At 46.2% G+C, this 27,973-nt stretch overlaps 1 protein-coding gene across 1 annotated transcript; it reads left to right on the forward strand.

Moving 5' to 3' along the window:
• On the forward strand, window positions 1-27,481 carry vezt (vezatin, adherens junctions transmembrane protein). The gene is made up of 12 exons (XM_036518257.1): window positions 1-59; window positions 2,604-2,741; window positions 10,217-10,306; window positions 10,489-10,676; window positions 11,905-12,189; window positions 14,134-14,271; window positions 15,393-15,540; window positions 18,061-18,419; window positions 19,653-19,846; window positions 23,773-23,873; window positions 24,874-25,081; window positions 25,470-27,481. Exons 1-12 carry the CDS (start codon window positions 24-26, stop codon window positions 26,048-26,050), a joined length of 2,466 nt encoding a protein of 821 aa, XP_036374150.1. The 5' UTR covers window positions 1-23; the 3' UTR covers window positions 26,051-27,481.
• The last annotated feature ends 492 nt before the right edge of the window (window positions 27,482-27,973 follow it).

A 27,973-nucleotide genomic window follows, 5' to 3' on the forward strand; every position in this document is an offset into this window, starting at 1 on the left:
AGAGACACCTATGGCGAAGAGCAATGACTGAGGAGTTCGATGAAGAGGTGGTATTTGAGGTTCGTGCAACGTTTGCAGGTGTTTTGCTTTCATGAGTACGCGGTGTGTGTCGGCGGTTGTAGTCGACGTGTGCGCCTTTAGTCAACATGCGTGTTTGATAGCAGCTAGCTATGCTGGCAGTGTCAATCTATTGTTCCATACGCTATGTGGAACAAACTGGCTAGACCATGAAGCTAGCTGACTGGCTAGCAACTGTTAAATGTTTACGGAATATTAGACAGCTTGCCAAGTAGATAGCTACTGGCTAGCCACCTTGCATGTTAGCAAACTAGCTAATTTGAAAGTCAAATACTCTCCAAGTGAATTGTCAAGTCGGAGTATGCCATTAGCTTGTTAGCTAAATTATTGTTCTGATGAAGAACCTTTGTCAAACATCTTGTCATGTGTCCTGCTTTAGAATTTGTCTGTGCGTATCTTACTGTATGTTAATGATTATAGATCGTATGGGAAACTAGTACTTTGTTAGTCTGTCGGGGAAGATATATGTAGCTAACTAGTTAAGAGTACATCAAGCAAACGTTTCTTCAGAGATGCTCATGTAACAGTGTTTAGACATCAGGCATAGAATTGGGTCAGTATTTTGTTGTTGTTGTTAAAATAGAGCATGAAATCTGAGGTACTGCAGAAGAATTTCCTAGCTAGCAAGATCAGTCCTACAATCTGAGCGAGTACCAGTACTCTGGTAGTCAGCCGTACGTGTGTGCCTGTGTCTGTGGTGCCTAATTTTGATTTTTGCATGACTGAAATACCGAACTGCATTTACGATTAAATAAATCAAAAGCAATCGGGGAGGTGCACCCACATTCACTTAGGCTGTTTTTGCTAAAGTCTTACATTCCATTTGTGGAAGTTTACCGTTTAAAGGGGAAGGTTTGAAGGCTGAGTTACGGTTGGTTACCTTCTCTGCAAATGTGCACTGACAGTTGTACAGGAGCAGTGGCAGTTCACTATCATGAATTATTCTGTTTGTAACATGCACCTTGTTTCATGAAAAGCATGGTTTTGGAGGAAGTTATTTGGGTACCCCTCCAGTGAGGATGGTGTGTTTAGTTGAGTGTCTTTTTGTTTTGCTTTATTTTGAAACTGACCTTGTTGGGTGTAGGGTTATCAAAACAGTTTTGTCACTCATTAAGCTAAGCACTATCCAAAGAAGACCTGTAATCATGGATCCCAAAAGAAGCTATTTACAGTTAAAGGATAGCTAGGAAAATACCATCAAAGTACAGTATGCGGTCATGTTCAGTTTTCCCAAATTAAGCAAAGAAATGTTTCTGAAGTATTATGCATTTTGGTTATTTGTAGCTAGGGAAGTGGATGTGGTGGTCGTGGTTTCAGGTTTCTGGTTGGACATTCCTGTGATAGCATGATCAAACTATGTTATGTTTTTCCTCAATATCGTGTCTCCTATAAGAGGTGGCAGTATACGAGTAAGATTTAGGAAGCTGCACTCTTGGTTCTTGTGGTGAAGGCTTGGATGAGGCACCTCGGGGGTGCATGTGAGGATGTCACTTTAGGCCCGTTTTCCCAGCAGGCAATACAGTTCAACAGAGAGTCAGCAAAACATTTAGATATTGATTCTGATATTTGATATATTTCATACTGATATTTTATTTAGGTGTGATGTCAACTAAGTGTGATGGTGTTATGCAGAGTGTGATGCACAGTATGTTGGATTAGGTGTGGGGGATAAGACTGTGAAAGCCTTCCGGTGAAGTACAGCATGACATCATCAGCCATTCCACATCATTATACCTTCAGAGGGGACCGCTGGGCCGATGGGTGAACGCATACCCGACCAGGCAGTGGAAACAAAAGACTTGAGCTTCTTCCTGATGTCCGAAGGGAACGATGAGCTAGATTTTGCCTGTCACTACTGCGGGAGCATTCTGAAATTTCCTGGAAACCAGTAGCGGATGTGGAATGTTCTTTTTTTCAGCGGGGAACATCTCAGAATGACTGCCGATTAAAAAAAAAAAAAAAAACAGTACAGTGGGGATGGTTATCGTCACGTGTAGGACATATCTGTGTTTTGTTAGTCCTTCCTTCCACATGAAAGATGGCCCCTCCATTTCCTCTGTTTTATGCGTGTGTGACAGACATGAGGGAGTGTGAGCTGAATCTCTGTTACTTTTGCAGTCTGGGTGGCATCATGAGCTGACTTAGTGTGTTGTTTTGTCCCTGTGCTTTGTTGTAATCCCATATCATTATAAAGGTATCTCTGTGAATCCAGTGGAAATAAAGAGTAACATTAAGTGTGTATTAAGTCGTTTTTCTATCATCCGTCCCCCCCACCCCATCTTTCTCTCTCAGTTTCTCTCTCTCTCTCTTTCCCTCCCACCCCCCCAATTCAATTCAGATAGCTTTATTGACATAACAGAAACACACCTCATTTGTTGTGCCAAAGCATACAACAGTAAGAATGACATTGACAGTAAATTCAAGAATAACATCAGCATCTTCACCAGAGTTACAGTGAACAGTGTTCGCTAATGAAATAAGCCAAACTGACTCTGAAAAGACATTCGTTCTCCCTGTTGTTCCAGAATTCTCCACTGTTCCAGTACTTGCAGGATCTCGGACACACGGACTTCGAGGCATGCGCGACGGTGTCACAGGAGGAGGAGCAGTACAAGCAGGGAGGGGCAGGGTCCCCCCTGCAGGATGCGCCCACTCCGCCCATAGTGAGTGACACCCTCTCCTCCACCCCGTGAGTCAGGCCCCCCCCTTTCCTTCCCATCATCCTCTCCCATTCTCTGGGCCTGGCTGCAGTACCTCCCCTTTGATGACTTTTCCTCACTGAACCCCACACCACTCCCAAACTGAAGTCCTCTTGTGACAGTTCATTCTAGAAATTAATATAGACTGTTTTATCCTTTTGGAATTCTTAGAGTCCCATGTAAGTGATTTTGGGTGTGTCTGTGGGTTGAACGGCACAAATGGCCTGGACAGAAGTCAGCAGCCAGCGTGACCAAAATCATACTGGGCTGGGCAAACATGTACTAAGAAGAAAGGTACATGGTTGCAATGGAGGCTGTGTGGAATCCATCATTAAGATCACTAATTAATCAGTAACTGTGATGAAATTTTATTTATTTCTCAGACCAGCAAAAAAAAAACATGCATTGGTGATTTTTACCCGAGAGTGTGATGTCAGGGGTTTGGCTGCTGAGGGAGATTAGCAATAATCCCCCTGAACATAAAGTGATCATAAATTTTAAAGTCAACAAGAAGTCTGAAATTAATACTTAGTGAATCGTCCCCTGTTTGGTAGAGCAGAGGGAAGAGGTGTAGTGATTTGGCCCACCCATTGAACTTGTTGTTTTGGCTCGGTGCTTTGGTCGAATGGTGCTGTATATACAAAAATTTGTATATGATTGATTCCAATTCCCCAGATACATTACTTTAGATAGTTAGCTAGATATCTAGCTACGGTAGCTTGCTTTAGGTTAGCTAGCTAGCTAGCTACCAAAGTACTCAATCTATGGTCGATCTTCATGTTTGCAGGGACTAAATGGCTTATCCTCACCCATTAGTCACTTTTAATAAAGCCTTCTGGAAAGTGCATGTGGAGAATAACATGATGACATTAACATTTAGCTACCAGCCACTGTGGCTAGTTGACATCCAACGTTAACATTAGTCGCCAGCCATCATTTTCACCAGCCAAAGTCTTTATGCCTCAAGTGTAACTGCAATTTATACTTAACAACATAAAAACAAACAAACAACATATTAACATATGCATGTAACATATAATTTATTCTCTCTTGAATTCAATTTATTCTCTCTTGGTTAAGTGTATTTGTGATTATTGTAAGGGCAGTGAATGTCAGATCTTGTCAACCTGCTACTTTGGCTACTGAGTTCTAAAATATACTACCCACTGACAATTTCAAACCCTTTTTGGCATTATAATCATGTCACTTCATGATTATAATGCAATTGTTTAGGTTGTCATCTACTGATCTCTTGGCTCAATAGTAGGCTATAGACTTGAGCTATCTAGATGACAGTATTGACTATCTTAGCCTACCTGGTGATTCGAAGTCAAAATAAGTGATGGCTGGCTACTCTGTGGGGTCATTTTTCCACACTGATTTTGGGATAGAAAAGAGACGCTGAGGGAGTCCAATCAGACTTAGTTTCTCAATATATATTTTTTGGGCAGAAGGGTATTGAAATAGTCTGGTGTTGACATTTTATGTTAAAGCAGTTTCAAAACACGGTGTCCCGCAATTTCCCATTTACTCCTTTTCAACTGTGCGGAATGTTTCCCCCCACGAGGGGCGTGGTTTTGCCTCTGATGACACATTACGCTCTGTCTCTATGCTCTGACCTCTATGCCTCTCTGCTGGACCCTCCTGCTGTGAGGTCTCCCGCGATGTTCCACAGCCTGGGGTGGCTCAATGCACTGCCAGACTAAGGACACCCTTTCAGTGCATGTGTTTGTTTGTTTGTGTGTGTTTGTCTGTTTGCTTGCTTGTTTGTGTGCATGAATGTGTGTGTGGCTGTGCATCTGTGTGTGTGTGTGTGTGTGTGTGTGTGTTGCGTGCTCTTGTATTGTTGTTTATCTGTCCAGAGCCATGTTGATTTCAGTTACCGATTGCTTGCCTGCCTGTCAGATAGTAAGCAGGGAAATAGGTTTGTTAGAGGCACATGCTCTCTGCCCCGATTGGGAACGCGATGGTACCCTTGGACGAGACTGAAAAGGTTTCTTTGACAGTTCGCTCATTTCACTTTGATCTTCTCCTTTAAATTGCACTTACACAAGGAGGGCAATTATGACCTCAGTCGAAGTAACAAACATGTCATTCATTGTCTACCAATGATGCACATGAGGCATTAGATTTAATCAAGAGCGCTGCCGTGGCATTACCTCTTTAATCTCTGTGCTCCATTCAGTTCTATATATACCTGAGTGCTGGAAAAAATGAGAATGTTTTTTCACCGTGGTTTTCGGAACTGGATGAGGAGGGGGTTGGGTGCTGGTCATCAGTCTGCTTTGTGATGTTCACTACCCCCCTGGCTTTACCTCTGGGTGTCCTAACTCTTTCAGCTGAGAACTATAAATGCTCTTTTACCCGTAGGGGAAAAGGCCCTGGAATCTTCTCATTTCCTCCCTGGTTGTCTTGCCTGTGACGCATGTAGCGTGTGATACTGAGCTAGACTACAGAGAGCTCTTCTCGCACATGGCGAAAGACCTGCCTCTTTCCAAATTGAACATCCTTATTTTGCATAGGCTCATGTCCAGGTTGAGTATTTTTTTCCATTTTTGTCCTTCTGGAGCAGCTGACATCTTTACAGTAAGGTTAAGCAAAAGGGAAGAAGTATACTGTCTTTACTGCTGTAGTACATGGTATCACATGTTATTGTACTGCTGTGTATCACAATTAGTCCTTTAAGCTATTGCTACTGTTTTAGTGCCCCCGGTATCTACAATATCTTAATAAATCATGCACTAAGGGTCATGCTTATTTATAATTGTATGCGCTGAATACAGTTTGTCTGCAAAACTAATGCTGTGTGTCATAGTCATAAACTGCACCTGCAGCAGAATGTTTACCTGTAGACAGTGGAAACTTTGTGCACATGGGTCACTGAACTTATTTTTGTACAAGGAAGTGGCATATCGTTATGTGGTAGTGGTATGCACCACACTGTGGTACATGTTGTATGGTGACCCTTGTACCGTGATACACAGAGGATCATAAGAAACCCTGCTGAAGCGCACTATGCATGCTTTTGTGTTTTTTTGTATATTTGTGTGTGTGTGTGTTTGTGCATGCGCACATGTGTCTGTTTGGATTAGTCTCTCTTTTTGCGGGGGCATTTTTGGTCATACCAGCAGCTGGAGCAGTTCCCTTTTATTGGAATAGCTGTGATTTTTCTTTCCCTTGTATCTCTGCCGAGTCTAGTGGCATGCTGCCTCTATGCCCCACGGCAGTTCCGGATCTGACGGACCATGCGGTCTCACACCTCGGGTGACGAGGTCACACACAGTCTCTGGCTTGCATGCAAACAGTGCTGCTTCTAAAGGGATCGACAGGGCTCATATATAGACTGGATCAGGAAAGAAAACAAACACGTCAAACACGCAGCAGATTGGTTTCCACAGAAAGGCAAAGCGGGTTCTGTGATAAAATGTTGGTTCTGTCAGGGTTATCGGTAGCCCTGCTGTTCTCCCACAGGAAGCTAGCCAGCTGATCTGTGGGAGACAGCTGTGTTTACAGTGACTTCAAATGGAAGGGAATCATGAGGCAGCGTCAGTGTAGGCCTGCCTGAGTTTACGTCTCTGCCAGTCAGAGCCTTACTGACTACAGAACGAGTGCTTCAACAGACACTGTCAGAAGTGTGTTGGCAGATTATTTCTGTGCTAGTTAGAGCATGCTGACTGAGTAGGGTGCTTCTCAGAGTCTCTGTCCCAGAGCTGAGAGCTGAGATGAGGGGGGGCTTTGACCAGAGTTCATCCCACCCCTTTTGCACTGTCCAGAAGGGTCACACAACCCCTTTGGGTGAAGTGGGAGGGGGTCAGAGGTCACATGAGAGGTGAATGGCAAGTAATTCAAGGCTGGAGAGCTGCAGGTAGCAAGTCGCACTGGAGCTCCTCCACTTGACAGCTGCTGCTGCCGAAAAGGCCTGAGGTCTGTCCCAAAGGCCACATTAATTAATTAATTTATTTTAACCAGCATAATCTTATTGTGTTCGGTTACTAGGCAGAGTTGGTTAAGACGTGTGCAGTTACAGACACAAGGTGCAAACACAGTGTAAAAATGACTTATCCAGAACAAACAATGCAAAAAATACAGTACAGTCCATGGGAATACAACAATAGCTCATTATGATTTGCACTCCACAGTTGCAATGCTGTGAATGACGTGTTTAAAGTCAGAAATAGAAATTAAATGCTTCTACTGTATTTTTTACATGTCTATGCATGTTGCATGGTTACTAAAACATTTTTCCAATTAGAGTACATGGATTAGATTACATTATTTTAAAACAGCAATATTTTGAGTGAAATTAATTGTTAATATGAAGCAATACTGCTAGGAGGGGTGGTACCTCATCTGAACTTCTGTGGGTGAGAACCCCACCAGTTTAAAATGGATAATACTGAGCTATGTGCATGCCATGCTGGGGACTGTGTCTCCTATTTCAATGTACATGTCAGAGTGGAGGAAGGCCCTTCGGTGCTAAGCTCAGGAGGTCAGGGAGGTAATTTACTGCCCTCTCTTACCTCAGCTGGTGGCCTATGTGAGCCCAGAGCTTGGTTCCCATGCTCCTTAGGACCTTTGGCTGTTAGCCCACTGCGCGGGGCAGCCTTTGAGGAGCCGAGGTCTGTGGAGGTGCCGGTTTGTGGCCTTGTGGCTCAAGGTTCGGGCAGGGTAGGCATGGGGGCTTTTAGCAGGCTGAATCCTGAACCTGTTATATGGTGTTTCACATGGGGCATCACATAGCCAGTTGCACCGACACCATTGACCTCATCCAGAAATGGACAGCGGTGTGTGTTGTAGTGATAAGGAGCAGGGCTCATAACCCAGAGGTTGCTTTCATTGTGTGTCTGAAATTTTATCACAACACCATTTGCACTTCTTTTCACCCCAGTGGATAACATCTTTAGACCTTGGCTGCTTGTAGCAGTAGCATATCTCATTTGGACTGTTAAGGGATAAGAACATGGCTCATGAAAAAACAGCAGTGTCAAAAAATTACTTGAACTTGCAGCCCTCTAGACGTGGCAAAAGTACCCTTTCCATTACTGAACACCTCCTGGCCCAGGTTCAGACTTCAGAGCCCTGTGCCCTAAGCATTTCCCATGTCCTGAGTCAAGGACATTAAACAATGGACAGCATATGGTGCAGTGGTAAAGAGAAGGGCTCTTAACTCAAGGTTCAGTTCCTCATCGGGGCATTTCTGTTGCACCCTTGGGCAAGTTACTTAACTCAAATTGCCTCAATAAATATCTAGCTGTATAAATCATCAACGTAAAAACTGTGAGCCATGTAAATTGGATAAGTTCATCTACTAATTGTAATGTAAATATAACATTGCTCGGAATATACTGACAATCTCCTCTAGCACCACATATTCTCATTGTATTCTCGCTGCTTTGCATGGTGTTTCAGAGGAAATGCTTGAAAGCTGCATTGCTATGGTTTGTACAGAAGCGAACGTCCCATGGTGTTTGAATTTGCTTTATAGTACATAGACTTCACATAATAAACCAAACCGGCCTCCACCTTAGTTCACTCACCCTTGTTTGCATTTTGGCCGTGCACAGTAAGGTAGTATTCAACTAATGCATTTCACTGTGAGAGATGTGAAGTCCCGCACCCGACGGAGTTCGTCCTGCGCCGCTGTAGACACCATTCACTTGCTAATGAGGGGCGCTGCACTTCTCCGCGGGACTCTTAACAAAGCGAGCGGGCCGTCCCCAAGCGCCCGGAATGTTCCTCGGGTCTGTGCCTCCGTCAGAATACTAAAACTGACATGGAGCAAGAGGGAAGGAGGAACTAAACAACAGTTCAGAAGCTGGGGGCGTGACGAGGAGGATTGCAGGTTCAGATCCAGACAGGACGCTGTTCTTCCACCTTTTAGAAAGGTACCTGTGCCTGCTTTACTTCAGTAAAATATCCAGGAGACTAAATGAATGAGATGTAATCCATCAACATCAGCCCGGATAAGGGCTCCTCCAAAACAAAGAAATAAATACTGATAATCATTCAAAGTTTTTTTTCTGTAGCACAGGGTGTAGTTTTGAATAGCTGTGCAGACAGAGAGGGTGCCACACAATGCCTCATGCTGGACATTTTTTAGAGGGAATCAGAAAAAGAAATAAACCTGTCTGAGCTAATTTGTGAAAAACTGAAAAAAAAACAAATTCTAACTGGGAAAAACAGATGCTAAAAATAATGAAATACTAATGAAAACTAATAGCAAATGTCCAGATTCCTGGGTTGTCTGCGTGTCTGTGGACAGTACGGGCACCAGTTCGTGGTGCTTTACGGTGATGGAGTGCAGTCCTCTATTTGATTTCAAATGAATGTGAACTGAGAATCGGGGTCAATAAAGGTTGCTTGGGGTCATCTGATACCCTGACCGCTGATCGATAACTGTGTGTCCTCATGTCGGAGTCCCTGTATGAAGCTGATGCGTCAGTGCAGTCACCAGTCCTGTGTGAACTACTGTCCAACTGCTGTGTTCACCGTCAGCGTCCGTCCAATCAAAACAGCACGGATTTCACACATTACAGGCAAAGTGTGGTTCGCCAAAGAGGATCCTTGGTGGAGTCAGTCAAACCCTTACACATTATTCTGCTTTTTCTACCCCCTGAAGAATCCATTACATCACCTCATATCACATACTCAGGGACAAGTGAAGAGCTCCATCTGCTTAGGGGTTACTGGAACCTTTGTTTGTTTATTGGTCAAGCTGTTTTCACAGAAGGAGCATGCTTTCTGCTTGGGGAGCTGGGGGAGTTTGGCACACCAGAGAAAGGGGAGGGGCGTAAAGGGGGGTGTGTCTGTGAGTCTGGGGCTTCCCCCCAATAGGGAACGTGCATGGGGGGTGTTAGCAGCAAACAGGGGATAACACATGATCACAATGCCATTGTAGGCTTGTGAAAGAGTTTCTCCCCTGTGGCAGTGTACCAGAGCCCGGAATAAAGAATTATAAAGAATCCGCCTGGCAGCTTTCTAAGAACGGGATTCTGGGGGAGATGCAGAGGAGTGCAATTGCGTGTTCTATAGGGGCCTGTGAAAGCCACGCATACACAGTCCCTATGCATAGGTCAGAAATGCTCTCACTCTATCTGACTGTGTTTAAACCTGACCAACAAAAAGCAGTTTCACTTCCCACAGTGGACTGGGTGGGATTCAAACTGAGAGGACGTTGGTTCTGGCTTGTTTGTTTGCCTCTTCTTTTGGCTTTAAAGGTGAGAGGGGGACAGCCAGACCAGCGGGTGGGAAAGTTGTGTGTGTGGGTTAGGACTTTATGTGTGTGCAGACTCTGGTTTCCTCTCGAGGCTCATCTGCAATTGATCACTGTGTGGTAGCCTCTGCTCTGATCTTTGACAGCAGATCTAAACATAACATCCATCTCTCGTTCCCTCTCTCACTCCCTCTCCCTCCCTCCCTCCCTCCTCTGTGGTTTACAGGAAGGCCGTATCTGGAGGCTGGCTGACACTGTGTGGAGCATGAGCTTCTGCCTCCAGGGCTCCATGTCCCCCAGCCTGGAACAGCAGCTGGTAAGGCAGAGCTGTGGTGACGTGGTTGGGGTAGTAGGGCTGGGTGTATCGGCAGGTCTGTTTCTCAGTCTCTCAGATGTGCAGTTTCAGCAGTGGGGTGGAGTGTGCTGTAATGCTCTCTGTAGGATATGCAGGTTTATCAGTGGGGAGGGGTCTAATGATGGGTGCGGCTGTCTCTTCAGGACGCAGAGTTTCGGCAGTACTCCTTGCGTACCATCCTGGAGCAGGACGTGCTGCTGCAGGAGGATGTAGAGCTCATCGAGCTGTTGGACCCCAGCGTCCTCTCCATGGGGTCGTCAACCTCATCTGACCACGCTCTCACAACCACAGCTCCGCCCACACCCCACCCCCGGGCCGGCCCATCCCTCTGGTACTGTCCTGACCATTGAGCACCCACCTCAGCCCCTCTCTTTCACTCCCTCTGTGTCTTCTCTCCTCTCTCCTTTCCTCTCTCCTTCGCTTTATCTCTCTCCCTTACCATTTACACTCTCTCTTTAACTCTCTTTGTGCTGCTGCTCTGGAAAGTATCGATTTCTGTTTGCTTCTTAATATCTATTTCTCTTTGACCATCTCAAATTTTAAATTGTTTTGTTAGCATGGATGCTCAACATGCAGTTTTGCTAAAGCAATTAACACAGGGTATATTAGCAGCATTCAAATTAATACTTGAAAAAAATTAAGCAGAATTATTATTATTATTATTATTATTATTATTATTATTATAAACTGCAACTAAACAAATAAATGGTGAAATTGTCATCTCCCTCTTTTTCTTTGTCTCTCTCTTTCTCTGAATTCATTCAACATACATGTGCTGTCTTATTGCCAAAGTGTAAAATTAGTAATAACAATGACAGTAATTATCCCTGTTATCTTTACCCTCTCAATCAGAGAATAAACTCAGTCCTGAATGCACTGAATTGGTGATGTGCCATTTTTGGAGCGCAAGCACCCAGTACTGGTGCTGAGGCACGCCTTGGTGCCCCCTCTGCTCCTACGCTCTCCCTCTCTCGCTCACTCTATCCCTCTCTTATCCTCTTATGCTCTTTCTGCATGTATCGCGTTCCCTCTCTCTTACTCGCTCTCTGTGAGGCTATCAGATTAATTCCACTCAGTGGGAGGATTTTTGAGCTTCATTTGACAACACCTGCAACTTTTATGGGTGCACATATAAATATATAATTTGCATCAAATATATACTTTGCTCTGTGCAGTGCTATTAAGATTAAAGTATAAATATTTTTCTTTCACAGCATGGTTTTTGTTCTGATTTAGTCAGGAGCATCAATAAATATAGAGGGCACTGTGTATATGTATGTGTGATTATATTAACACACACACACATGTATACACACATACATTATCTCTTCTTACACACACACTCACACATATGTATATTTTTAACTTGGATGTGCCAGGCTGCATTGTACCGTAGAGGTTGTGCCTAGGGATAGATGCTATAGTAGTGAATGTGTAATGTGTGATGGTGATTGGATAGTGGTGTTATTATCAGCGCTAATACTGGACATCCTTACCCATGAGACCCTCTGCCAGTGAGACATTGGTACCGCATGTGTGTGTTTGCTCTCCATACACAGGGACCTCTCGGTGCTGGCCGCGTTTGCGGCAGTGCTGGCGGCCCTGCAGGGCCCGGAGGGTGGGCCGAGCATGACACTCCTGGTGCCGTGGGCGGCGGCGCTGGCGGCATTTGTGGCGCTGCGCGGGGCGGGGCTGGTGAGGATGGCCCGGCTGCGGAGAGACATGCGGGCCCGCGGGGTTCGGCTGGAGCGGCTGGCACTCGACTGCAGGGCGCTCACTGGCCTGGCGCGCAAGTCGCTGCGGCTCGTCCAGGAGACCGAGGTCATCTCCCGCGGGTTCACACTGTAAGCGCCCTACACCTGTCTCACACATCCCCCCCCACCCCCCCGTCCTGAAACGGTCCCATTTTCACTCTCCCAGGGCTGGAGCTGCCTCTGTCTCACCCCATATGTATCCTAAAACTGTCCATTTACACACTTCCCCCTACCCCCAGTGCCGCAACTCTGTCAAATCCTCCCTCAATCTTCAAACTGTCTGTGTCAACTCACCCCATCAATACCGCAACTGACTCAATCAAATCCTCCCTCAATGTTAAAACTGTCTCTATCACCCCCCCATCAATACTACAACTGACTCAATCAAAGCCTTCCTCAGTGTTAAACCTGTCAGAGGGACAGTGTTAAAACTGTCTCTGTTAAACCCCTTCTTAGTGAGAAAACTGCCTCTGTCAAAGTCCTCATCGCTGCTTAAACTTTCTGTGCCACACTCTCCCTTCAATTCTAAAACTGTCCATGTTCCACCTGACTTCTTACCACACACCTCCCCCACGACCTTCATACACCTTACCAAACCATGACCACAACCCTCATAGAGTCCTCTGACAACCTTTCTGCTGTGACTGTGAGTGTGAAGGACGGGTGTTAAACCTACAACCTTGTGGCTACAAGCACAGTTCGCGAGCTCCTCCACCTCCCTGCTTCCCTTTTCAGACATTGGCAGTGGTCCTGTGTCTCTAGTTCCAGCCTTGCTTTTCACAGCACTCACTCTGTTCCTGCCTTGTCTGATATCATATCCTCTTCCTTCCTCCTGTGACATCATATCCTGCGTTCTGTCCGGCTCCTGGACAGTGACCGTTCCCTGTGTTGTGCCCTGACAGGTGTTGTCTGTGTATGTGTGTGTTGTCTGTTGTGTGTTGCGTGTTCGGCATCACAGTGCTGTTGTTGTGTGTTCCATTTAGGGAGTAGGTGTCGTGCATGTTGTCTATGCGTGTTATGTTTTGTGAATACAGTGTAGAAATTGCATGTCGTACCTTTTTAATGTTTTTATTGTACTTTGTCGTTGTCTAACATTTTGTGTTGTGTCTGCCTGTTGTAATTCTGGCTGGTGTGTCATATTTCTGTGGTGTTGTAGCATTTGGCTATGCGCTTTTGTTGAATTCTTGAATTGTATGTTAGTAATGCAGACATGTGTTTTGCCTGCACAGTAGTGTGACATTAAGTTGCATGTTGGCTGTGTACGGCACTGTTTTGACCATTGCTTGCTGTGTAGTGTGTACTGTTTTGAGCGCTGGGTTTATTTTAGAGCTGTGCTGTCTTGCAGGTTATGAGTAGATTTGCATTGTGTGGTGTGGGTGCAGATGTGGGTGCAGATGTTCTTTGTATGTGTAGTGTAGAGTCTTGCTTTGTATGAAATGTATAACTGTTGTGTGTTGTGTGTAGTGTAGTGCTTGCATGTTGTATATCATTTGTGTTTTGTGCAGTATGTAGCACTGCATTTGGGGTTAATTTGTTGTGTGTTGTATGCTGCATTGCACATTGTTTGTAGTGTGTTGTGTTATGTGTTATATATGTTGGGCATTGTGTGTAGTTTGTTGTATGTTGTGTGTAGTCTGTTGTGTTTTAGGTTGTGTTACATGTCATATTTTGTGTCACATGTTGTGTGTAGTATGTTGTCTTGTGTGTTGTGTGTAATATGTTGTGTTGCGTGCTCTGTGTAGTATGATGCGTTGTGTGTCGCGTGTTGTATGTTACTTGTAGTGACAGAGCTGGCCTGAGACGTCTGCACAGTCTGTGTGTAGTATGTTGTGGTGTGTGTTGAGTTTAGTATGTTGCGTAGTGTGTTGTTTATAGTATGATGTCTTGTGTGTTGTGTGTAATATGTCGTGTTGCGTGCTCTGTGTAGTATGATGCGTTGTGTGTCGCATGTAGTATGTTACTTGTAGTGACAGAGCTGGCCTGGGACGTCTGCACAGTCTGTATCACATTTCACTTCTCAAGTTTGCTCGACAGGGTCAGTGCGGCCTGTCCTTTCAACAGAGTGGGGCAGCAGCGTGGCCAGCAGCTCCTGGGCCTGCGGAAGGCCTCATACCGGGCGCTCCGCGCCGCCTTCAGGGCCTCCCGCCTGGCCACCTGCCATATGCTCAAGTCATATCCTTCAGCTGGGTGGCATGGCAACCACTGCAGGAAACCGGGTCACCCCGCCCAGGGTGGTCCAGAGCACAGGGCCCGGAAAGATCCACTCAGCCCGCCTATCCTCCCTTTCCTCCAAATTCACTGCCTCACTGCCTGTCTCATCTGCTCTCTCTCTCTTTCTCTTTTGCTCTCTCTCCCCTTCCTCACTTAAGGGGCATGCTGTCTCTTTGGACTCTTTCTCTCCCCTTTCTCTTACTATCTGTCTGTCCTAACCCTTATCCCTACCCTTATGCTAAACAAAACTCTAACCCTAACCATAACCCTAGCCGTAACCCTAACCCTGTAACTAACCGTAGCCCTTACCCTAACCTTATAACTAACCCCAACCTAAACCCTAACCCTAATCCTAACCCACCCATCAGGGTTCTGAATTAGGTCCTACCCAAGAACTAATTAACCAGGCAAAAAGTCAACTCAAATTACACCTGAAGAAGTCTGAGACAAGGCGAAACGTTGTGCACATTCTCCCTCACCTAACCCTAATCCTAACCCTAGCCCTTACCCTAACCTTGTAACTAACCCTAACCCTAAACCTAAAACACCCTTTTCCTCCTTTTTCCCCTTATTCACTCACTCTTACTTCTTTGTATCTTTCTTTTTCTTCTTTCTCTGTTCCTTTCTCTTTTTTCTCTGTCTCCTCTATTTTTCTCACTCACTCACTCATTTTGTTTTTGTCTTTCTCACTATCTTTGTCGTTCTGTCTTTGTTGCTTTGTCCTGTCTTTGCTCTCTTTGTTTCACACACTAACTCGATCTTTCTCTCTCTATCTCTCTCTCTGTCTCTCTGTTTCACACGCTAACTCTCTCAGCGCATTGGTAAGGATTCTGTGCTTCGCCAGAGAGTGCAGTCACAGCTTTGCTGCCGTAGTCTGATGGGGATTGTGAGCTCTCTCAGCTCATTACTCTGAAACATTTGGACACCTCTCAGAGCGTGGCATAGACGTAAACCCGCAGCCACTCTGTAGAGTGTGTTTCAAGGGAAGACGCTCACTGCACACTGATTACACACGCTGACTGTTGCATTTTTGTAGCCTCGGCTTCAGAGTCAAATGCATTTCCCTTAACCCTCTCCGCCACCTATCCCTTGGATTCGGAAATTGACAATGTGACGAATTACGTGTCGACAGTCCCCCTGAAGGAGCTAGGCCTGGGCCTGGGGGAGGAGGATCTGACTGACGAGCAGGTGCAGGAGCTTACAGATGACTACAGCCTCCCTGCACTCAAGGTGAGCGCCCCTCACCTGCAACGCCCCGTGGGCGTCTGTGTGTCCAGTCTCATCCGTACCTGTACACCCCATTTATTGTCATCAGTGCCTGTAATGTCTGGGATGTCTTGCTAGTATTCTCTTTGTCCGTGTCCTACGTTTCACACACTGACTCAATCCCAGTCTCCACTCACTCCATCTTGCGTCCTCGCTTCTTCCCAATTCCACCCCTCCCTTTTTATCCCCTCTTCCTCCTTCTGTCTGATTCCCATTGGTCCCCTCCTTCTTCTGTCTGATCCCCATTGGTCTTCCTCTCCTTCAGGCTGGTTCCCATTGTCCCTGGAGCTCTATTCACATAGACAGTGTTTTTGTCTGTATCTCTGCTGTATTTGCTGTGAAGCCCTGGGTGGTGATCTGCTGTGATCTGCTTCACACAGCAACTTTGTTGGCTTGCCACAGTTTATTGAACAGTAAAATGTTTCTGGGCGGTAATGCAAGCTTTCACTTGGATGATACTGAGTGATTGTGTGAAAGTCAGTACTGTTGTAGGGCTGCAGGAATCCTCTGCGAGTGCGAGGCTTATTGGGCGCCGCACGGCTGTCTGTTTCAGGGAATTGTGGGAGATGCTATCTGCAGTAGTTCCCGTAAATCATGCCGCTGACCTCTGTTCCCATAGAGACCGTCCCCATAGTAACACTCATATTTTCACCACCTGCCCGCTTTGTTCCTCAGTTACTTATCCAGTGTGACTTCCAATAAAGAGAACAGAAAACTATCTATCTAATTTAAGAGAAGGACAGACCAGGCTAACACTCCCAGACCAGCAATTACATGCACAACACCATTCAAGCATCATCACAAGTTATGAATCTGAAACTAGACAGCCTAGAAAACTATGGGAAGTCATTAAGTACATATGCTACCCAATATCACAATGTCACTAAATCACAAAATCCATAATTCATGGCATTAATACCAGTAAATAAGCAGCAAGTAATACAAGCAGTGTGAGTAGCAGGTTCTGGGGGGTGGGGATTGAAGGGGAGCTGGGGTGCAATCTGAAGAGGTGGGTCTTTAGTCTGTTAAAAATGACCAGTGATTCTGCTGTCCTGATCACAGTGTCAAGTTCATTCCACCGTGGGGGGAATGGTACATTCATGCGTCATGGCCCCAGTTCAAACCTCAGTGTTCGCCATCACTGTTGATGTTTCTAATTTAGCTCCCAATATGGCAGACATTTGTATGAAAAAGGTCACAGTGTCCCTGGCTTGTGAAGTCGTACCCTGGCATTGCCATGGTGTGTTTACACAGCAACAGTTTGAAGTGCTTCCTTAAGCCATGCCCATTCACTGATTCTTGGTTAACTATGCAGACAGTTAACGATGACAGCAGGGCTCTCTGATTGGGTCCCACCTCTACTTAGCAAGGTCCCTACTAGTATCCATTCAACGGTACAGAATGGGACAAGGGATCAGAAGTTGTCTGTCAATCAATACAATCAGAATCCCATCTCCAGCGATGTCATAGTGATGTCATATGTCATCTGCTCCTGGGTCATGTGATCAGTAAGCACCTTCACCAGGGCATGATACACAGACAATTAGGGCCATTTTTACTGGATCTCCAGCACTCTCTTCCAATGACATGTAGTCCAGAGATGTGCTTATTGAGATGAACAACATGTGGAGCAAGATGTGCTAATATAATACAAGAATTAAATGGGGTACTTATATTTTACTGTAATTTTAATACAATTAAATACAATATTTAATAATATTTAATACATGTATTTAATATTTAATACAATTTACAAAAGGAAATCACACCTTCTGTTAACTGTCTGCTTTTCTGAAAGTGCTTAACCCATTTTTAGCTGGATTAGGGGTCACCTTGAAAAGGTGTGTGGTGTGGCAGGCTGCAAAATCTTCATGGGAGAGTTCTGATGGAGGGGTGAATGGTATTTTAACACAATTATTCAGTCAGACTTTTTTGGGGTTTGACTGTTCCCTGCATTAAACATTTCAGTCCATGCCAGTCATACACTGAACCTTTAGGGTACAGGCTGCAGAGGGCAGAGGGTAGTGACAGTTGGTACACAGTGGCATGGTCTGTCAGAATGGGAGATGAAACCACAGAGGTTTCACTACTTAGGACAGCTCAGGATTGCTACCCATAAGGCAGTGCTGCGTGGTCAACATTAACAAATCCTTTGTGTATTTCTGAGCGTGTATTACAAAACAGTGAATCTGATTTCTCACAAATCCTGGACTGATGAGCATGAATTGTTAAATATCCAGTCATTCATTCCTCCTGATTGATTCATTCTTCCTCTGTGCATTCTTTTCCTCACTTTCCAGGAACTGTTATCATACTTTAGTCTTTAGTTCTTCCTGGATAGATCTTTAACCGTGAGCACAGTTGAGTGTGCGCCGGCAGTCACTGCTGTCTGGGCTGAATTCCAGCTCGCTGTGAGAGCCACTTTGCGAACTTTGCCCTTTCCTCTTTGTGCTGATTGTCCCTGTGATGTTGTTGTCCGTGAAGGTGCTCTTCCAGCTGTGGATGGGGCAGAGCTCTGAGTTCTTCCGCCGCCTGGCCCTACTGCTGTCCCCTGGGCGGGAGGACCAGAGAGGGAGGGGTGACGGAGCCAAGCAGGGGGAGCAGCCGCTCGCCCCACCTGCACACCGGGCCGTTGCCGAGGTGACGGGGCCATTCCAGCACACCCTCTCGGGCTGCCTGGGTGACCTGCAGCGCAGCTACGACTTCCACCGCTACTTCGAGATGCACCACCAGCCGCAGGCATCTGACCGCGCCCGCCGTGCCCGGCAGAAGTGCCGCGAGCTCAACACCCTTCACACCTCCGTGCGCAGCCTGCAGCTCCACCTCAAGGCCCTGCTCAACGAGTACGTACCCCTGACCTTTAATGTCCGACCCTGCCCTGTCCCGTAGCTTCACCTCAACTTCCTGCCACAGATGTTCTATGTAATTGCCAGGTATTCAGCTCTGGCGCTCCTGTCATCCTCCATCTGAGAGGGTACCTGGGGGTTCTAACGCTGTCTGTTTTGCTGTGCTAGCTGTGGATGTCTTGTTTTAGACCACACCTCCCTCAAGAATGTTCATAACAAACCAGCAGATGAGATAGGATTCAGAACTTTCAGTGTGATGCACAGTTGGCTGATTATCTGGTAATTATAAATAGAATATCTATGGTCCAATACCAGGATAATGTTTTGTCCTTCACCTCAAGGCCCTCTTCTGCAACTTCTTGTCATAACATTAATGCCTCTATTTCCCACCTGCAGCTGCCCCAGCTGTTATTGCAAACCTTGCTTAGCTGAATTTTTGTGTGAACACACTCCCTTCCTCAGCATTCGCCGATTCCCAGTCCAGTTTTGTTCTGTTCTGTAACCCAAAGGCCCTGCTAAATGCATACAGACCACAGCATGCCTCTTCCCAAAAATCTTGACTCTTGGCCATGCTCTGCCCCATGGCTTTGTTATCAGATTGTGGCAGCTGCTACCTCTCTGGCGCATTAAAACTCTGACCCCCTGCCCCCACTCTGTGCTGTAGCTCAGCGAACCCCCCCCCCCCCCCACTTATCTGAGTGTAAGGCCCTGCTGTTAGCTGCCAGACTCCAGGAGCAAGCAGGAGCGGGTCTGTTTATTTTCTTTCCTCTCGGGAAGTGCAAACAGAAAATGCACTTCAGCGCTCCTCTGCTACGGGCCTCTGAGTGCTGCTCTTCCCAGCACCTGGAGCGCTTTGTCATCACAAGGCGAACGATTCAAGATTCATGACCCGGCAGATAGACAAGTGCTAACTGGATGGGCTCATCTTGTTTTTTATTTCCCCAGAGGAGGGGTGTCATGATTGATGATTTCTTTTTTTCATGTGCATCTGGGAGTCTAGGCTAAGTGCATAACACAACATATGGAGAGTCTGGTGAATTTACATTAGAGTGAATCATTGCCCTTTAATGCTATGATGTTGGTTGTGCACAGACGATATCTGTTGAAATTACCTGTCTTTTGAAGACTTAAGTGCAGTACAGTATGTATAGTGTCTCTTTACCCATCCTACTGATCCCTCCTATTTCTCTGGGTGTCCTCCTCACCTGCACTCCCCCTGAAATGATGAAGGATGATCATCCTGGAGGACGAGCTGGAGAAGCTGATGGTCTCCCGGGAGACGGTGGAGACAACGTGCGCGGGGTACCAGATGCTGCAGGACAGGCTCCGCCTCCTGCAGCCGCACATGCAGGCCAGCTCTGCCTGCTGGGACGAGACCGTGGCGCAGGTGGACCGCATGCTGAACCGCGCCGCCAACTGCCCAGGTGAGACACGCCGTGCACAGGTGAGGCACACACAAGGGAGAAGAGCTCAGGTGAAACACATGCAGACAGGTGAGACATGCACAGGGGAATAGAACACATATAAGACATGCATTACGTTACATTACGTTATTGGCATTTAGCAGATGCTCTTATCTAGAGCGACTTACATTTACAGTTACAGTTTTTTACAATGTTATCCATTTATACAGCTGGATATTTACTGAGGCTATTGTGGGTTAAGTACCTTGCCCAAGGGCACAGCAGAGTGCCCCAGCAGGGAACCGAATTGGTTACAAGTCCTGCTCCTTAACCACTATGCTACACACACAGGTGAAAAACATGCGTACAAGTAAAACATGTACACAGGGATGCACACAGGGCATTAGAGTACAGGTAAGACATGCACAGGTGAGGTGTGAACATCAGAAGGCATGCACACTCCAGACACACAGCTAAAACACTCAAATCAAGTGAGCATAGGTCAAATGCACAAGCAAGAGGCCAGCCGTCCAGTTCTGTAGGAGAGGGGCCTGCTATGTCGGTGAGGGATGTCTGTGCAAGCGGGCACAGAGAACCAGCTTTTCTCTGTGTGAATTCTCTCCTCACAGTTCACAAGACACACCAGGTATTCTCTGCTCATGATCTCCAAGTGACGTTCAGAGATGAAGTGGTATACTGGCCCTGTCATAATATTACGTTTTGCATCTGTACTGGAGGTGTGTCCATTTCACAGAGCAGCTGAGTCCTGACCCTCCCGTGAGGGGCTAGTCTGGTTTTCATGTGTTTCTTCGGTTTGTTATTTCAAACTGAAGTGAGAGTATTTTAGTATGTTGTATAAGTTGGTTGTTTCAGTTTGTCGTTGAAGTTTGCCATTTCAGTGTATTGTTGCAGTGTGTTTTGGTTTCAGTATGGTGGTGATACTGTTATTTTGTGTGTTTTGCATTGATATAGCATTTTGCTTATACACCTTCCTTGTCCACAGTGATGAGGACAATTCAGAACAGAAAAGGATTCATTTCCATTCACTGTGGTCATATTTTGATCAGATAATTACTGTGGTCTTTAGTCAGAGGTCAGGAGTGTACGGAACTGAACAGAAAGAGCGAGTAAGAGGGAGGTTAGGGAGAGGGTGTGGCCTACTGTTAATACGGGAAATCGGGTGCTGTTACTCTCCCCACTCTCCACTCTGTGTAGAGCCTGCGGGGGTGTTTGTGTTACTCACTTACGACTGCAGCACGTCAACACCATCACACTCAGCTCTCTTTTATCATTGGAGATGCAGCTTCACACACATGCACACTCAGGCACGCACACACACATTCTCCATGATGTTTCCATCTACATGAGCTTTCTCAACGTGGGTACTGCGTATTAAAATATGGCTGCAGGAGTCTCAGAAACTACAAAAACTTCATGGCAAATGTAACTTTGTTAGCTAGCTGCTGGCTGAGCATACTACACACTAGCTAGATGCTGTTGAAGATTAGATTACTGAATGTGCAACTTTTTTACATGACACATTAAAAATCCCTTGCACTCACGGCTCAGGGGTTTGGCCATTGAAATTCTGTTGTGCCGTGAGGTAAATGTTTGTTTCATGTCAGCACTGGCAGCTCCAGTAGACATATTGATGTGGGAGTGACAGAGACAAACACCAGAGCTGGTTCTGTAATCCAGCATTAGCAGAGATACAGCAGTGAGGGATCTCAGCTGCCACCGTCTAAGCAGGTTGATCTGTGAGGTCACTCAGGCCAAGGTATTCCTTAGAACACAGGCACATGTGTGTGGGCCCACATCACTTCACCCAGACGCCTTCACTTGCACGGATGAGGCCTTCAGTCCCGTCCCCTCGTCGTTCGACCCCGTGTCTGATGGCCAACACGAGGGATTGTCCTCAGGCTCCCTGCAAATCAAGTTCCAGTTCCAGTTCCAGCTTCAGTGTAGTGGAGATCAGAGAGAATGAGCTGCGGGGGTTCCCTGTCATTCAGGGTGTTGGGGGGCAATTTGAGCTGACCGCTGAGGGGTCCCATTTCAGACAAGACTTAGCCCGATGGGCAGCATGTAACTGACAGTAACAGGCCCTCACCCACCCACCCACACACACACAACCGAGTTCTTTTCTCAGAGGTGATTAAGAAGTAGGTAAGAGGTATAGGGTGGCTGTCACTCCTGAAGGCATTTCTGCTGCCCAACTACTGTCACTCAGCAGTGAGCTGAGTTGAGTTTCTGTCCATTCTGCTTACCATTTTCACTAAATAAGAATCAAATCTCCTGTATTTATTTGTTGAAGATTAAAATTCATTAATCATTTGTGATCAATATAACTCAAAGCCCTATGTACTGCTATTGAATAGACACAGAGGGCACAGGGGACAGGCATATGTTTCCACTTATCCTGACAGGCGAGGCGTAGGCTGTGATACGCACCGCACATCTGGTGTGCTTCAGTGAAGGCGGCCTGCGGGGGCTTTCTGTATCAAAGGGGCAGTGGATAAGGTAACAGTCATTCGCAGGTCGCGCGCACTCAGGGCGGACCCCCGATATTTCACAGGGAAAATATATATAATATCACATATGTGCCGAGCGGACAGCCTTATCCACAAGGATCTTGCTTCCTGTCCATTTACTGTTTCCCACACTGTATTAAGGGCTTAACTCAGGCGTGCAGCAATGCTCACCCGTGGTTTGAACCTGCTCTGGAGGTAGTCTCCCCCTCATCATGTGCCCCTCATCTCTCTGTTATCACCGGGCTCATCTCCTGGGTGGTTCCGAATGTTTTCTCCAGGTCTTTTTAACTGTCAGGAAATAAAACTCTGCTAGAGGGGTGGGGGTTGTGGGGGTTGGTCTGGTGTGGCAGCTCCTTATATAGGCAGGTGACTGCTTTCAGCTCGCTCCTGCTGTGTAAGTGCTGACAGCTTTGCTGGTTTGAAAGGGGGCAAAGTGGCTGCTTTCGCCACCTGGGAGTAAAAGGATGAGGGCAGGGGATGAGTTAAGGGTGTTCTCATTGGTGGTGTCTCAAGTGAAAGAGTTAAAAGGAGGTGCAAGCTGTCTTTCTCTGTTGTATACCAATTTTCCTTTGAAGGCCTTTTTTTTGTTTTCTTTTTTTTTTGGAGTGATAATGTTTTCAGAATGAACTATATTTAGTCTGTTAATGAATACTCCGGTTATATGACATCATAATGTCCCAATAAAGTGGGGCTAAAACTCAAACATGTTCCCTTACCCACCAATGATCTTCCTTTTTGGTACAGCAGAAATGGCTTTTCTGCGGACTCTAAAGGCAGAGTTAGAGCAGCAGGTGACCCATGACTGCACTGCTGTGAGGAAAGGGATGCTCAATGATAGGGGGTGCGTTTTATGAAATGAGCCCTCTCTTCCGCAGCCAGTGGGCACTAAATGCTGCACTGTGTAAAGTAAGTGATTAATGCTGTTGATGAATTGGACATGACACAGTCACCTAAGCTAAACATGCAAATGTACGTAGTTGTGGGTTTTCTTTTCATGGGTTGTTTTTGGTTGTTTTATTAAGGTTTTATTTTTGGGTTTCATTAGGCTTTGGTATGTGTTCTCTTTTACAACTTGTTTTGGTCTTTCTCATCTGTAAATATGTAAGTAGTACCATTTACAGGCTCTTTGTTTAAAAAGCACGTAAAATAAAAACAAAGTCTCTCTCTCCCTGTCCCCCCCCCCCCCTCTCTGTACTGTGGTACTACATGTCCTCAGAGCTGGACAAATCAAACACCTTGAGTGTTAACATGGCCAAATATTGAAAATTGCCCCCACTTCCAGATTATGTGATCGTCATGTTCCTCCAAAGCCAAACTATTTGACATGCAAAAAGCACTGCAGTGATTTTTTGATGTAGCTGTTTTGTTCAGTGCTGTCACAGACAGACTCACTCCCTGTGGTCTGAATGCCTTTGACAGGAACACCCGGAGCTGAGGATGAGAAGGCTCCCCCAGTGCCGCCCCCTCCACCCCGACCAGTCACCCTCATCCAGGACAATGACCCTGTCCCAGAGGAGCAGGTAGTAAAATGGAGGGGTTATTGGATCATTTAAAGTGGTTTTGACTTGGTGGCAAAGGTGACTTTTTCAGTATTTCGCATTTGTCCATTCTTATGATCAAAGTCGGTCAATTTGAATGGATTTGTTATAGTGGATCTTTATAGTTCAAGAGCTACAAAATACTGGACATGAACTGGATTTCTGCTTCAGAGAATGCAAGTGCTCAGATTCGTTTTGCATTCACATGCCCTGTGGCAGGGCGTGACCTGTTGAGCTGTTCCGGTGTCTGCTATAAATGTCTGGACTGGTCAACAAAGTAAGGGATTGATTATTCATGTCTGATGTAATGGTGTGTGGCAGCTGTCTGAAAAGATTCTGCAGGGCCTATAATTATACCTCCTCAGGCCAAATTGAGGTTCTCTCTGTCACTGTGTTCCTGCGCAGCCATCTTGGCTTAGAGCGGCACCTGTTTCCTATTTTCTGTGTGAAATCGATATGCAACGGGTCACCACTGTGGCGCACAAAAGAGGAGCCATTTTTTCAATACCGTACGACTTCTGACGGAATTGAAGATGTGCAAAGATAGGATATGATATCTATCTGCAGAGTGACAGCATGGGCAAGAAACACAACACAAAAAAGGGAAGTGATAATACACATCAAAATATATTTATTATATTTATTAGTAGACTGCACATTCTAACAGGGAGGTTGTAGTTAGCTGTGGCTATTAGGATATGAAGAATTGTTTTGGTGTCAGTGGGTTTGTGTGGTGAGAATTGGTCTGATTTCTGAATCCACTCAAGGAATTTAAAATATGATCAAAATTCAATGATAAACAGAGACAAACAGAGATTCAATGTGTGAGTCTGAGGAGTTGGATTAACAGAGAGAGAGAGAGAGTAGCTAGGACCTGATAAACAGATTGTGCAGAGACAGAGTGCAGAATTCGGCATGAAGGCATTTTTGTTCGGTCCAGGAGGCACTTCGGGTATGTGAGCTCTGCTCTCTGATTTGCCAGGAGCTGGAGGCGTATGTGACGGACTCGGACTCAGACGGGGAGTGGCAGGGCTCGCTGCGGGACCTGCTGTCCCCAGAGGAGAGGGAGCGGCAGCGACGGCAGAGGGAGGAGTCTCGCCACGTCCTGCTGGAGCTCAAGTCCGTGCTGGGGCTGCGCGCCTCTGAGGCCGAGCGGCAGAGGTGGAAACAGCTGCTCTTCAGCGACCGAGGTGTGCAGATACGCACATACGCACGTACACACTGACACATGCATACAGACATACGTACATGCATACAGATACATATACATACATATATACACACTCCTGCGCATACACATGCCATACATATACATATACAGACACATCCACACATGCATGCATACCAATACATATACATGTATACACAGACACACTTACAGATACATGTACTGATTCAAACAAACAGAAATGTACATATACACACTCACACATACACATATGTGTAAACACTTACTGACATTGGGCATTGACATACATAAACACACCCACACATACACACACTTTTACATATCCATGAATGCATATGCATATACACACACATTCATGCACTCACACTCAGGCTCTCTGTCTGTCTCAGCTGCCCTGACTGCAGTGCCTACCGAGCCCCCAGAACCTCACAGAACCTCTGACCCAGTGGACATACTGGCACCAGAGAATGAGGAGAACCACCATGTGGAGGACCACCAAGAGGAGGAGGGGGAGGTGGTAGAGGAGGAGGAGGGGAGGGACAAGGAGAACCCTGCCCCTGCCACCACAGAGACGGAGTTCTGCTGTGGGCAGACAGAGGTGGGTGAGGAGAGGGCCCACCCACCGGCCTCCGATGTCGCAGAGGGGACGGTGCACTACCAGTACGACGGCTTGGCAGGGGAGGAGGTGGAGGCGCAGACTGACGGGATGGAGCACCGCCCCCTGGTGGCCAGAGTCCCCGCCCTCTCCGTGATGGACAGGCTGACAGAACTGCATGGCTCAGCTGCCCTCAGCTTCAGCTCCGCCCTCGCTGCCCAGGTGGCAGCCCGCTCGCACTCCTTCACCAACATGGAGGAGCAGACCTTTGGAGACAAGGACGAAGATGAGGAAGAGGAAGGGGAGGGGCCAGGGGAGGTAGAGCAAGAAGAAGAGACCTCACAGCCCAGGAGAAGGAGTCAGGAGGATGACTAACATGTAGTGTACAGCCAGGATATTTATTTGAGTTATTTATTGAGATTCTGACAAATACCCGGTTAGATTTTTGATTTTGTTTTGTTTGTGGTGTATTTAGACACATCATTTGAGTTTTTGAGACAATTTTCATGCTGCACTTCTTCTATTTCCCTCTCATTTGTGAGACAAGAAGGCTGTTCTTTGGCAGCCCATCGCTCTACCAAACCACTGCGGCCCTCCTGAGCCATGCCTCTGTCATTACCCGCTGTCCCACAATCCCTCTTGGCTGCCATCACACAGAGACCCACTTGGCTCTCCTCTCCCGAAGGGACACCACTTCAGAATGGAGCTTGACTGAACCCATTCCAAACCCAAAACTACACATGTCAACAGTCTTTGGGTGTCATAAGCACATGTTAAAATTCAACCGTCCAGAGAGGCTTGGTATTCAAACACATGGGTATTTTACTGAAAGTCTAGACACTTGATTGTTGATTCTCAGCATTTTGTTTACCACTTGAGTTCAGGAATCAGGTACAATGCCTACATTTGGTCTCAAACCAGTTTGCAAATTTTTTCCATTTTTTGTTTTCGTCCAAGAAATGAATTCTGCCTGTTCTATAATTCTGATTATTATTGTTATATAATGAAATGCAAAGTGTTGGGTTTGTTTGAAAGATAGGGCTGAGCTGTTTTCCAGCAGTGCAGAATTCTCAGGTACACCTCTGGAACCACTACACTGAATGTAAAGTTACTGACTATACATCAACAAACGGGTGAATGCGTTTGTATGTCTTGTTTTTTTTTGCCCCAAGGAAACAACCTTCACTTCACCCCCTTGCCTTGAGTGAGCCTCCTGGCTTTAACTACTGTTTTGTGTGTGTGTACGTGTGTGTGTGTGTGGGCAGGGAGGAGTTTTACACTACAAGTTAACCTCCTGAATGTTTCAAAAGAAAAACCTTTTCCTTTTCTCTGAAGATTCCGAGATTACAGGTCATGTTCCAGCCTAGTGACAGCATGTCTCTAACATTGTCATAGGACTGCCTCATGGGTACCCCGTTGGAGCGAAGCTGAAATCATTATCCAGGGGTAGATCCAGACTACGCAAAGCTCTTACTTTGGCAGCATGTCCGCATTTTATGTTCATAGGCTGTTTTCAGGCTGTTAGCGTGTGTGGGTGGACACGGTCCGGCGGTGGAGAGACAATGTTTTTACTGTCAGTATTTTATCGTGGGTCAATCCATTTACTCAGAGATATGCTGCACTGGATGTGCAGTTTATCCTGAGTGTCCTGCAACACAGCACATTTCACAGTCCATTCTGTGAATTAGTCAGCTCTCAAGGGAAAACCTGACCTCGGAGGAAGCTGGAACACCTGGCCTCTCGCGAACTGGAGCTGTACTGAGGAGACTGAACCTCAAACTGTCCACACGCCTCGCTGACATAGCGCTTGATGACATCATAGTCCTGTGACATTCATTCCTTTTCCTTGACCAAAGTCTTATAAAAAATTCTGTTGTATCTGCATACAGAAGGAACAGAATAACATTCGTTGGGCTAGTTTTTTGTTTTAACACTATGTCACAATGGCTCAAAATTAAGTGTAAACATTGTATTTTCTTGGTGGTCCATTGATTTTGCAGTGTGAGGATGATGGAGAACACTGTGTAGCTGTCTCTAAGAGACAGGAGGACAGATGGACATTTCACCAGTGAAGCTTCAACTGTTCCACCCTTCGTGTGCTGGTATCACTGAGACAAAAGCCTCGGACTCAAGCAGTGCGCGTTTGTGCTGTACTGCTTTTGGGATGAGGGACATGATACCTCACAGACCTCTCTGCCACTCCACCCTGTCCTGGCGATGCTACTGCGTTCCACTTTAAAGTGGACAGATTGGGGTCTTCAAAAAAGGAGGGGCATGGATTTCATGACCCCTCCTCCA

The sequence above is a fragment of the Megalops cyprinoides genome, chromosome 23, assembly GCF_013368585.1.
Source record: "Megalops cyprinoides isolate fMegCyp1 chromosome 23, fMegCyp1.pri, whole genome shotgun sequence".
NCBI classification, from domain to species: domain Eukaryota; kingdom Metazoa; phylum Chordata; class Actinopteri; order Elopiformes; family Megalopidae; genus Megalops; species Megalops cyprinoides.